Here is a 12,643-nt window from a genome sequence, read left to right as displayed (position 1 = left end):
TAGTTTTTACTATCGATAATTTTTCAAAATTATTTACAAGGTCGATGGTTTAAATTATTATAAATTACGAAACGAAATAATTCAAATAAGTAAAACTCATCGACAAATTACATTGTATTTACACAATACATATATGTACCTACATTAACATACTCCGCTCAATTGAGGAATAACCTCAATCAAAATACAACAAAATACGAATTCTCAAAAAAAATTAATAATAACAATACATGTTACAACTTCAAAAATGAAATAATAAATGTATAAAATTAGGCCAAACCTTTTCACTTTCAACAAAAGTACTATTATGTAATTGAGAGAGACAAAAAAATATAAACTTTGACGCTGAATTACTTAATCTTAGATAAGATATAAGTACAGTACAAATAAATGAAAAAAAAAATTACAAAAATAAGACAATGTTCCAATTATCAACGAATTCGATAAAAACATGACATAATTGAGTAAGAATTTTACAATACATAATTCAATAAATTTACATCAATTTGAGAAAAAAACAACAAAGTTTTACAACTAATTGAGGTTAACATTTAAAAGTAGGTAAACCAACTTCTGAATGGGCGTTTTTTTTTCATACCATTCGCCATTCTAATTACTACATTTCAAACAATACCTGAAGAGTCTAGAAAGACCTCTTCATCAATAGCCATTGGCCACTTCAAATTAGGGCCATTTTTATCAGATACTAAAACGACATCGTCAATTTCGAAATTTTTCTCTTTACTTTCCCATTTATGGTGAACCTGAAGTTCATTCAAATAATTCTGACGCCAAGAGACCCAGAACGAATCTACCACCTGATGCCACAGTTTTAGTATCAATATAACTCCAACTTCATGTACTTATACCATTAGGAAGAGGCTACAATTCTGCATATGAAAAAGTAACTCTTACCAAGGTCACTTTCAAAGGGCTCGCTCAGTAAATCTAATTTTAAGGATAGGTAACTGTTGAACAAAAAATAACACCATTACTCAGTAATATTCATCTAATTTATCATAAAATGTATTTGGAATGGCGGAAATCATTCTAAAATGTTGTTTATGGACTTGGGGAACCGAGAGAAAGTGATAGCACACAACTGGGTGTTTATCAGTGCTACAGTATAAGAAACTAATGCTCCATCTAGTAGTGCCAAATTAACCCCTGACTGCCAAATATCACCTGGTTAAGGTATAATCATTTAGGTCAACATGAAGGTGATTACTTGATTAGTACTACCACTTCAGTATGAATAAAGCAATGAAACAGTAAATATTGTTCACAAATTTTACAAAAACTAGATGTAGTGTGATGACTTGACTATCCAAATAAAAACATTTCATTATTTTATTCATTTTATTTTAGAAAAATGGTCTAAAATGATTTCACAAACTTGAAGTTGAAGAGTATGAAGTTAAGGTGGAATGTGGATGATAAGTTCAAGAGTTTGGTTTGTACCTACCTAGCTTAATTGATTAATTGAGTGACGATTTTTTTATTTAAAACTTTGATTGGAGAAGTTGACCCATTTGACCCCTATTTTTACGTATCCGTTGAAAAAGTTGAAAAAACCCTTTCACTCGATGAAATGAACTCATCACAAAAAAAATCAAGATTTGGAAAAATACAATTTTCAATTCCAAATCCAAACATCAAAAAAAGTTTAAATTTATTCAGTCGTCTCAATATTTTGACCTGTTTCTGACGTATTCCATGAAAAATTTGATAAAAATTACACTCAAAGCAAAAAAATTAATTTTTGTTTATTTTTTTCAAACTGAGTGAATTGAAAAAATGGTGATATTTTTCCATGCTTCTGAAAAAAATGCCCTCACTTTTCTGCTTGGTTTCCTAAAATTGTACCTAAGCTGTAGGAGGCTAGAAATACTTTGTATTAGTAGGTAGACCGGTACCTAGATAATGATAATGAATAATTCAACAACTATGATTAAATGAATGATGTATTAGAAAGTAGGTGATTGAATATAACTTATATAATATGAGTAAAATCACTAAATATTAAAAGATGATGAGTAGACAAATACATACACTAGTTAAGTAGGTAGGTATAAAATAGAAATAAAAATAAAAAATAGAATATTGCTAAATGATGAATATAACTTATAATATGAGTAAAATACTTGAGTAAATATTAAATGGTTATGAGTAGATGAATAAATTAGGTACCTACCATAAGTATAAAATAGACATGAAAATTAAAAATAGAATACTTATTGCTATAAAAAATAAGTAAATGAACCAAATTTTGAGAGAAAAAAGGATTATCAATTAATTATGTATACTTAATACATTTTTAAATAGAATTTTACTTAAAAGTGAGGAAGCACAATAAGGTCAAACATGAGAGAAAAAAACTAAAAAGTAATATCAATTGATCAGATACTGTAGAGAATTCACATTAATTGCAAATAAAATAAACAATACGTATAATGAGGAAACGAAAATTATTCCTAGGTCGAAAGGGGGGCTGAAAAAACAAGGGGAACATCTTTAATCAAATCATAATCTGAGGAGACCTGATTGGATTTGACCCCATTGTTCGTAATTTATTATTCATTATATTTACCTATACCTACATTTTATAAGTATAAATTTGTTTGTACCTTATACTTATGGGTAAATAATTTAATTGAAATAAATATTTTTTCATCGATATGCCTCCTGTTTATTTATCTCTTCATTGTTGATCATGGTTGGTATTTTAAAGCCAATGACAGGTAAGTACTGTTTTGCGTGCATCAATCAAATCCTACCTACGAAATAAGCAAACGCTATCTACCCCTAATTTGCATAAATGAAGCATGAAAGTTGAAACTGTCGACTTTTTGATAGGTACATACATATTTCTGATTTTCTACAAAATTCTAATCCATATTGATTCGTCGCACACGTTTTCAAAACTTCTGAAAAACATGACACAATTTTAGGCTCAAAATTCTACGAAGAAGCCCAAAAAAACTTTGAGAAGAATTTTTGATTTCTTTTCAAAATTTGAACCTACCTGTTTCGACAGGTTGCCTGGTTGCATGATACTTTTTTCAAAAACTCAGAAACAATTTTGAACTCAAAATTATTCAAAAGTGCTTTGAAAATTTTAAAAGAATTTTAGATTTTTATTTACCTACTCGTAATTTTTTCAAGTTTTTTAATACGTCATATGACAATTTTTTTCAAGAACCCATAAAACAATCACACAATTTTGAGAAATGCTCAAAAAAAGTTTATTTTTTTGATAATTTACTTTGTTACAATTTTAGGCTACCACCGAAGTTGATAATTTTTTTAAAAACATTCAATATTCAATCAATCACAAATGAATCATGAAAGACGTATCTACCCAATAAGGTGGTCTGTAATCAGAGCTGGTGCGAGAGAGGTGTGCAGGAGCATCACCTCCCAGACATATCTCAGTCGACATTTTTTGTAAAACTTCACCCAGGTGGCCAAATTTTGGAAGGGTAATTTTTGTATTTTTGCCAATTTTTTCTAACAAATTCCGTAATTGAAAACTTTGAAAAAAATTTCCACTGAATTTTAAAAACACCGATTGAAAAATTTTGAGAACTTTTCACCTTTGCTTTGCTATGAGGCAGATGCATATTGCTTTTCCTTTTCGAATAATTTTCTGATAATGTTCTCTTTTTCAAAGTACAAGTATAATTTTTTCAAAAATGTTTTCAACATTTTTTCGGAGGTGCCTCAGACAGCCATTCCGACAGTACATGAAAAAAAAATGTCAGTCGACATTTTTGCATCTACACTCCCCCCCCTCGCCTTAACCCTTAAAGACCCAGGCTAATCCTGAGATGTTGGGTGAAAATGCTTTCAATTTCCTGAATTAGATCATCACAAGCATCACTTTAACCCACAGTTTGCCCCCCAGCCCCTTAAAGCCGTCTCGTAAAAGCCGTACCGATTTATTTAATTTTCCTTGAAAACCGAGAAAGATAAAACCCCAATGAGGTCAATCATGGAACTGAATGATATAGTATCATTAGGTGTACTGAATGAGTGAAAGCATATCCCCAAAGAACACCCCACCCCTTTTTGGGGGGCAAATTTTCAAAAAAGTTGGGATAAAAAAATTGGACCCATGCTCCATTTTTGGATAAACATATTGATGGTAGACCCTTCACAAAATGAAATCATGAAAGGTGTGAAAATGGTGGACCAGAGCGATTTTTTGAAAATTTGATTCGCTTGTCTCGATAAAAACCCGAAAAAACAGAGCATGAATACGCAAAGTACATAATATGGGAAATATTATCAAGTAGGCTTGAAATGACAGAAACAAGAATTGAAAGGAACACAGATGCTTTTAACAGCACATAAGTTCAGATAATCTACAATCCACCCATCAAATCTGTTTATCACTCCGTGGATATTCTTTCTCGATATTTGTCACCAAATAGTTACATCCTACAAAGGTTAGCAGTACAATTGTTTTTCTGCAGAAATATCGAAATAGGTTTATCTACCACTTTGAAAAGCTTTACACAGTCAAATTGCAGCACTCCCTGGCATTTCATAATGTTCAAGCATTCATGAAGAAGTCACTATCTCTCCCCAATCATTGATAGTGAAGTTGTACATCTTGAAAATTGCTTGAGCAGAATTTGTTGTTTCCAATCATGATATTTCATGATGTTGAACTACACTATCAATGATCGAGGAGGGATAGTGACTTCTTCATGAATGCTTCAACATTATGAAATGCCAGAAACAGCTGCAATTGGACAGTGTAAAGCTTTTCAAAGTGGTAGATAAGCCTATTTCGATACTTCTGCAGAAAAACAATCGTACCACTAACCTTTTGCGGGATGTAACTATTTGTTGACAAATATCGAGATAGAATATCAACTTCAGCAGGAATTTCTTAAAACATTCAAAAGTTCAGAGTTGTGGTTGAACAACAGTTGAAAGCTTTTTACTGAATCTCAAATCCCCTGAATCCTGTAGTCATAAGCTAGACACAATCTCATGATTATAACCGACGACTTCTGCTCGTGCAATTTTCATGATGTAGAACTACATTATCTATGATCAAGGAGGGATAGTGACTTCTTCATGAATGCTTGAACATTATGAAATGCCAGGGAGTGCTGCAATTTGACTGTGTAAAGCTTTTCAAAGTGGTAGATAAACCTATTTCGATATTTCTGCAGAAAAACAATTGTACTGCTAACCTTTGTAGGATGTAACTATTTGGTGACAAATATCGAGAAAGAATATCCACGGAGTGATAAACAGATTTGATGGGTGGATTGTAGATTATCTGAACTTATGTGCTGTTAAAAGCATCTGTGTTCCTTTCAATTCTTGTTTCTGTCATTTCAAGCCTACTTGATAATATTTCCCATATTATGTACTTTGCGTATTCATGCTCTGTTTTTTCGGGTTTTTATCGAGACAAGCGAATCAAATTTTCAAAAAATCGCTCTGGTTCACCATTTTCACACCTTTCATGATTTCATTTTGTGAAGGGTCTACCATCAATATGTTTATCCAAAAATGGAGCATGGGTCCAATTTTTTTATCCCAACTTTTTTGAAAATTTGCCCCCCAAAAAGGGGTGGGGTGTTCTTTGGGGATATGCTTTCACTCATTCAGTACACCTAATGATACTATATCATTCAGTTCCATGATTGACCTCATTGGGGTTTTATCTTTCTCGGTTTTCAAGGAAAATTAAATAAATCGGTACGGCTTTTACGAGACGGCTTTAAGGGGCTGGGGGGCAAACTGGTGATGCTTGTGATGATCTAATTCAGGAAATTGAAAGCATTTTCACCCAACATCTCAGGATTAGCCTGGGTCTTTAAGGGTTAAACAATCACTTCTAATCGTCTTTGTCGTTAACGTATTTAATAGCAAACAAAACAATATAAATCATACTCAATTTTTTTTAAAAATTAATAAAATGTATTTGAAACTTCTGGTACTACAATAAGTATACTTTCAATTCCACACTATACTTTCAATCCATGGAATAAAATATGATACTTTGGTGTACACTCCTGGGGTATTAGGAAGAGCGCAGTTATCTCCAAATGACACGATCCCGATTTGTTTATAAATAGGTACACTCGAGCATCCAGCGTTGAAGTTTGAAGTTTGCAAAGGACCTCCGGAATCTCCCTGATGACAGTTGAAAGAAAACGTATAGAAATAATACAAACAATATCTTCACAAACTGTAGTAGGTTGGTAGATCTAGGTACCTACTCGTGTGTAGATTTGTACAGATAGGTAAGTATTTGATAAATGTATAATAAGTACAAAAAATGATTACTTGACACGTGTCTTTTCCTCCAGGAGCATATCCAACGCACAGCATTGTGCTGTCGTTGAACCCATGTGGTAATCGTTGCCCAGTGTACAAAGAATTGCATAATTCACTCCTCTGCATGTCCAATTCAACACTCAGTAATCCTGAGCTACCTTTTTCACCTGCGAGCAACATTTTTTTTGCATTACATATCAATATTGATCGCATTTCTTTTTTTTCTTTTTCAAAAGATGCTTTCGTACTGATTCCAGGGAAAAATAGGTGAAATGCCCCTGTGCTCGAATTTTTAAAATTTTGATTAAATATTGTTGGACACCTGTACAAAAAATGTAGGCTCGAAAATTTGTTTCCTTACCCCTTTTCCCTGGTTCACAATGACGAAAAATCAGATTTTTCGACGAAAAAAAAATCACACATCAACGAGATTTGAATACAAAAATTTGATTTATTCCAAAATATGCGAGGTTTTTGAGTTATTGAAGATGATCCACCTAGAGAAAAAATTTCCAAAAATAGTACGGCGATTTCAAGTTTTTTTTTTGTCAATATATCCCCCCCCTTGGGTCATTCCACCTCAATTTGAGCAACGTTTTTGAGTCATGTTCTTCGATGTAGCTCAAATTTTGTTTACAATTTCTAACCACTCAATAAGTAAAAAATCCGTTATCAGTTTGGTCCCAGCCTCCTCAGCAGGCAGGGGGGCTTCAATTATTTTCACATTGTCTCGAGGTACTCAACTTCAGCAGTGCATGCCTCCAAAGCTATGATACTTGGATCAAAACTGATTTCACAGTTCAAAAGGGTATTGCATTTTGAATTTTTTAAGTATTTTGAAATTTCAAAATGGCGCAGTAAGTGGGAGCTACGATTTAAAATTCTGAAAAAAGTTCCATGGATGTACCTTTTGATGCTTTTTTGAAAAATTCAATGTTCGAGATAGGATCTGTCAATGTAGAAGAAGCACGTCCTCTCCTTCAAATTAGAGCAAAACTTTCAAGAAAATCTAGGGCATGTGACATATCGAATTGTATGTTTTTGGTGACACTGAACACGAATATGACGTCAGATTTATGATTGGACCCCATCCACGGCCTCCAGCACCTCCCCAAAGGGGGTAAAAGTCAAAAAAAATAGTTTTATTCGTGTGACACATGAAATAGTATGTTTTCGATATCGCTGAACACGAATATAGCTTTAGTTTTTCAAATTGACTTCACCCATGGCCCCCAGAATCTCACCAAATAGGTAAAAGGTCCAACAAACAGGTCATGATTTCCATATAAAGGGTCTAATCAAAAAAAGCATACAATTTGATGCATCGCATGCCCCACATTTTTTTTTGGTTTTTTTTTCGAAAGTTTTGCCCAAATTTGGTTGAGGGGGTGATCCCCCTCCATTGAAAGATCCCATCTCGCAAAAATGTGAATTGATGTGTGCGTCTTAAGATCTAATCTATGAGTGAAGTGATATCGAAACACTCTCGAATGTCCGACTTATGCCAGTACATATTAAAATTATCACAAACAAATGAGCATAATTATCGACTTTTACGTTGGTAAAATTACCGTATCCTGTAGATCCCCATCCAGCAGCAGTGACTTTCTGATTCGGAATATTTTGAAATATATTCAAACATATTGGCCTAATGTAGCTGTTGAATGCAGTCAGACCTCGGAATTTCAACAAGGCTATATCATTATACGTTGCAGGAGGATGATAACCCGGATGGACGATACTTTGACTAACTGGGTAATTAACTGGTCTAGCGTTATCATTACTGACAGCCAAATCCAATTCGCCCAAACGTACCCAGTTAGGATTACCTCTGTGAAAATTAACATTTTTTTATGGGTATGATCACATCAAATCTGTACTTAAGGTAAGATTTATTGGAAGGAAGAAAGCTTCACACTTACGCGGTTGATTGAACGCAATGTGCGGCAGTTAAGACAAAATTCTCACTTATCAAGGAACCTCCGCAGAGCCACTGGATTGCCGAAATTGCACCATATCCAATCAGTGCCTTCGAAATTTAAATAATTTTCATCAAGAGAACACTTTATATTCTGACGTACCTACCTAAGATGAATATTGTGGAACATTTGTCAGAAATTTTTACCATGTGAGGATATTCTTTGGGTTTTGATGCTCTGCCTCCCACAACAGTAATATGAAAGTGATTATTCTCTATGCCGGTGGAGTTTCCTGAAAATAACGATTTGCGTTCGGTTAGCTTACGGATGCTTCTTCCTATTCGAACTCGTGATAAGACTCCGTTACATGCTTGAGTAATGTATCCATTACACACTGAAATATTTCGAATTATTACAAATAGGTATTCTACTAGCTTAAACTGAATCAAATAGGTACCTAAGTTAATTTGGTTATTCAGTACTTACTGCGTTGAGCTTTCGATCCACTGTAAGTACGAGGAGAAGGGAATACAACATCACGTCGGAATTCTTCTTAATTACGAGTAAAATATTCGTACCATAGACGTTGAATAATTTAATCCATCGATCAATGAAAAATAATAAAAAATAAAAAATAAAAATAGGTAGGTATGCGAAATCAACCATTTATGAGGCAGTCTTTAAGAATTGAAGCACAAGTAGGTATTCAAGTAAGTGTAGTTTAAATTTAACTCACTCTTATTGGTAGTTGTCGTTGCTACAGAAAATAAAATTACACTCGAAAAGAAATAAAACAAATAAAACATTTGGTTTTTTGAAAGAACCATCGTAACAACTTTTTTGAGAAAAAAATAACTCGACACGAAATATTATAATGTTCGATTCAATTTTACAAGTGTTAATCGTTACCTATCATCTGGCGAAAATAATTAGAAAAATTGTAATCACTCGATTGATGGTTATTCCAAGTACGTACGAGTATAAGCTAAGTACCTACGCCTACAAATTATCGAAATGACGAGAAAATCAAAACTAGTTTTACTATTACAATACCTAAGGATTTGTTTATGACGTCAGCTTGAAATAAGAATCGACGTCATTGATGCTATTATACAAGTACATACATACCTACTTTTTGTATTTTATTATTTCAAGTTTCATGTTTCAATTTGATTTCGGCCATGAATGGCAGAGCATGATGAGTAAAATAGGTACGAGTAGCTTGCTTTGCGAACCCCTTGATCTCGTTGCTGAAGGAATTTACCTAAACTAGAAGTACCCAAATCCAGCTGTGGATCTGGATACCTACTTTAAAATTAAATAGATTTTGTTCAAATTTATTAGCAGTGGATCTTTTAGAGGAAGAGAAACCCTTTCACTTTTAATTTATTTTCAATAAGTAAGTAGGTATTAAGCGAAAATTACTGTTAAGTGGAATCGAAAAAATTAAAACAATCTTTTCAAACTTTTATGATGTACTTAGTTTCTTTAAATATTTGAAGATGTACTTACAATAAAATTTCTCGACAAGTCTTTCCACATTATTCTAAAAATTTTTTTCTACATGGAAAACGAGTGAGGTAATCTGAGAAAATTGAATGTGGTATACTCTCAGGAAGTAGGTATGGTGATGCTTTTCACACTTTTTTAAAACGAGAGGAACTTGTGAAAAAATAAAACCTTGACGAATCAACATTATGGAATGACTCGATGATTCAGTATATGAAATTCATCTTTCAATTTTTGGTCTATCTTTCCAACGAGCTACGCAGTTTGTTCAACAAATGTATGTATAATCTACATAATTGTAAGTGCGTATAGGATAGTGAGGGTACGAGACACAAAAAATTTCGAAAATTGAATCCAGATAGGTACGTAATACTAGGCTACTAACAAGAGAGGTATTATTCCAATAAAAAGTAAATGTTTCAAATTGAACGAAGAAAAATCGAAAAAATATCCAAAAATACATCATTGAGTCAAATTTTACATGGTGAATTTCAATTTTCGATTTTTGGAATCAATTACTGGTGGTTTCGAATCACTCTAGCGCCTCCATCCGATTTTTGGACTTTACTCTAGTTCCGAAAAAATGACACAAAAATCCAAAGGTGAAATTCAGCACCCGAAAATTCGGATTAATCGTCTTTTGTGAGTTCCCATATCAATTTTGGCACAAATTTTAAGAATCGGTTTTCGGTAATTCAAATCCATATTCTAATAATTTTTTCCAACATTAAGTACTAGAAAATTCAAATACTCAAGAGATTTTATCAAGCAAAAATAGGTTTTGAAAAGAGCCTTTGAAGGAGTCTTTTTTTTTGAAAAAAGTGCTAAAAATTAAAGAAGTCATCTGTATTACCTGGAGACAAGTCTGTGTATTTCAACGTAGGTGTTTTTTTCATTTCTAAGGAATATGCTTAAAATGAAGTACACAAATTTTTCACCAGGAGATAAATTTGTATACTTTAAATTGTAGTACCAACGTGCGGGGCTTTTTTGTGGAAGGACTCATGGAGGCGCAGTCCCCACAAAGAAAAGTTCGAAAATATCAAAAAAATGAAAGAATTTGAAAAAAATGAAAAAAAATAATAAATTTTGGTAACTTTTCCAAAAATTTTGAATTTTTTTCAGGTAAAAATTATCCAAATACGAGTCGAGTACAAAATCTATCAAGGTTACCACACTGAAAATTTTAAATTATAGAACATTACTTATTAAGTAAGCATAAGTACACACTTGAAGAGCAAAAAAAAGTAAAGTGATCAAAAACTTTCAATTCAAAAAAGTTCAAAGCATGTAAGATTTGTACTTGAATTAAAACGAAAGTTAGGTACCTAATTTTTTATATGTATTTCCAAAAATATTTTTTTTATCAATAAAATAATAATTTAAGTACTTTGATTTTTCTCTCAAAACTAGCAGGTTCAATTTAGCGCCCCCCTCCACCCAGGAAGGAAATACAAAAAAGGTCTGCCTACGTTAATACCTATATGTATTTATTTTAAAAATCCGTTCAAACTTGAGTAAACGAACTTGTAACTTGAATTGGGAGTCGAATCTGTTCACTTCAAAATTGAGAATTTTTCGAGAAAATGTGCTCAAAACTAAGAAAACAGATTTATTCACTTTGAATTGCTGTTTTGTTTTTAAAAGTTTCAAATTTAAAAATGTTTCCTATGTCTTGTAAAGGTCATTTTGGCAATCATTTTTTGATATGCTTCGTCATATCATCCCCCTTCCCAAAAAAAATTGAAGAACAACCAACTCCAGTATCCTAATTCAAAGAGGAAGACTTCTGCAAATCTTTCTCTACCCTTCTCCTTAAAAAAATGCGTCTCATATCAAATTTTACGTTAAAAAATTAGGAGAAAAATAAATTTGTAATCTTTTAAACGAAAAATCGATTTTCCACAGAATTATAATTTTCTCCCTTGCAAGTGAACCCCTACAACCCTTTTCATCGAATTTGAATCATTTTGGTTTAAATACAGGACAAAAAATAGAAGGTCTCTGAGGAAAATTAAATTCAAATTTAGAGCTATTTTTCGTCATGGGTTTATAGTGGAAAAGGGCTCAGAGACTCTTCTCGGCAGAAGCGTAGAGAGTTCTCGAGCAAAGCTTCGAAAAATTGCTTGAGTAGGCCATCACCGCGCCGGTCGAAATTGTAAACGCTAAAGTGAATTTTTAAAAATTAAATTTGGTCCTAAAATGGAGAAAAGTAGAAATTCTACCATATTGACCTAGGAAGCTGCAATTTGGCATGTTCTCCATTTTTGACCCTCTAAACCGATTGGAAACGGTTTTGAACTGTATTCAGCAGCCGTGGAGCCTCCAGCAGATTTTTGAAAGTTGAAATTTCCACAAAATTTTGCCCAATGAAGTTGCAAAAAGCTATAATTTACTGTATATATATACCCTGATTTTAACTTGCTGAGTTGATTATAAGAGGGCTCAAGCTGTTCTGGAGTTCCAGTAACATTTTGAAAATTCCAGATTCTCAAGAAGTGCCATATAAACTGTCTAAATTAATTTAGCATGTCTATAATCATATTCAAACCAAGTGCCTTTAGAAAAAAATGTTCACCTAATGCATCCAAATAAAAAATACACGAAGTATTGTAAGCAAAAATGTACTTATGTAGATGTACGTAAAATAAGTTGCCTAATCAATTTGCCGTAAATTTTTATTTTAGAAAAAAAGTGATGTGAATTAAGTTGCCTAACCAGTTTGCCGTAAATACGTACTATTTTCCATCGTTCAAAAACTTCAGTAGGCCAAGTTCGTTTCAACAGATTTTATGACATTTTTTGAGAAACTAGCTTTTTTAAAAAATTGTTGATGGCTTGAAAAACAGCCTAAAATTATCTGAAGGTCCTAAAATGGCTCAAAACCACTTCTGATCGATTCAGAATTT

The 12,643-nt window shown here is 32.7% G+C and overlaps 1 protein-coding gene across 2 annotated transcripts; it reads right to left on the bottom strand.

Moving 5' to 3' along the window:
- Positions 1-5,893: 5,893 nt before the first annotated feature.
- LOC135836986 (venom protease-like) lies at positions 5,894-9,244 on the bottom strand. 2 transcript variants are annotated; one of them, XM_065352079.1, is made up of 7 exons: positions 8,962-9,244; positions 8,712-8,777; positions 8,432-8,619; positions 8,229-8,335; positions 7,878-8,137; positions 6,316-6,473; positions 5,894-6,162 (listed from the first exon to the last, which is right to left on the bottom strand). In XM_065352079.1, the coding sequence occupies exons 1-7, from the start codon at positions 9,050-9,052 to the stop codon at positions 5,983-5,985; spliced, it is 1,050 nt and encodes a 349-aa protein (XP_065208151.1). In that variant the 5' UTR covers positions 9,053-9,244; the 3' UTR covers positions 5,894-5,982. The 2 variants fall into 2 exon arrangements, with proteins under 2 accessions (XP_065208151.1, XP_065208152.1); XM_065352080.1 differs by having other exon boundaries at positions 5,895-6,162; positions 8,712-8,774; positions 8,962-9,243.
- Between the last annotated feature and the right edge of the window lie 3,399 nt (positions 9,245-12,643).

This window comes from Planococcus citri, chromosome 2 (assembly GCF_950023065.1).
Source record: "Planococcus citri chromosome 2, ihPlaCitr1.1, whole genome shotgun sequence".
Taxonomy (NCBI): domain Eukaryota; kingdom Metazoa; phylum Arthropoda; class Insecta; order Hemiptera; family Pseudococcidae; genus Planococcus; species Planococcus citri.
The sequence above is the reverse complement of the archived record's forward strand: the minus strand, read 5'-3'. Positions and strand labels throughout refer to the sequence as shown.

Excerpts from the sequence above, each read along its gene's own strand:
- LOC135836986 (XM_065352079.1), bottom strand. The coding sequence starts at position 9,052 with ATGGTTCTTTCAAAAAACCAAATGTTTTATTTGTTTTATTTCTTTTCG. Across the intron at positions 8,336-8,431 it reads CCAAAGAATATCCTCACATG|GCACTGATTGGATATGGTGC; the intron begins GTAAAAATTTCT and ends TAAATTTCGAAG. Across the intron at positions 6,163-6,315 it reads GAGGAAAAGACACGTGTCAA|GGAGATTCCGGAGGTCCTTT; the intron begins GTAATCATTTTT and ends AACTGTCATCAG.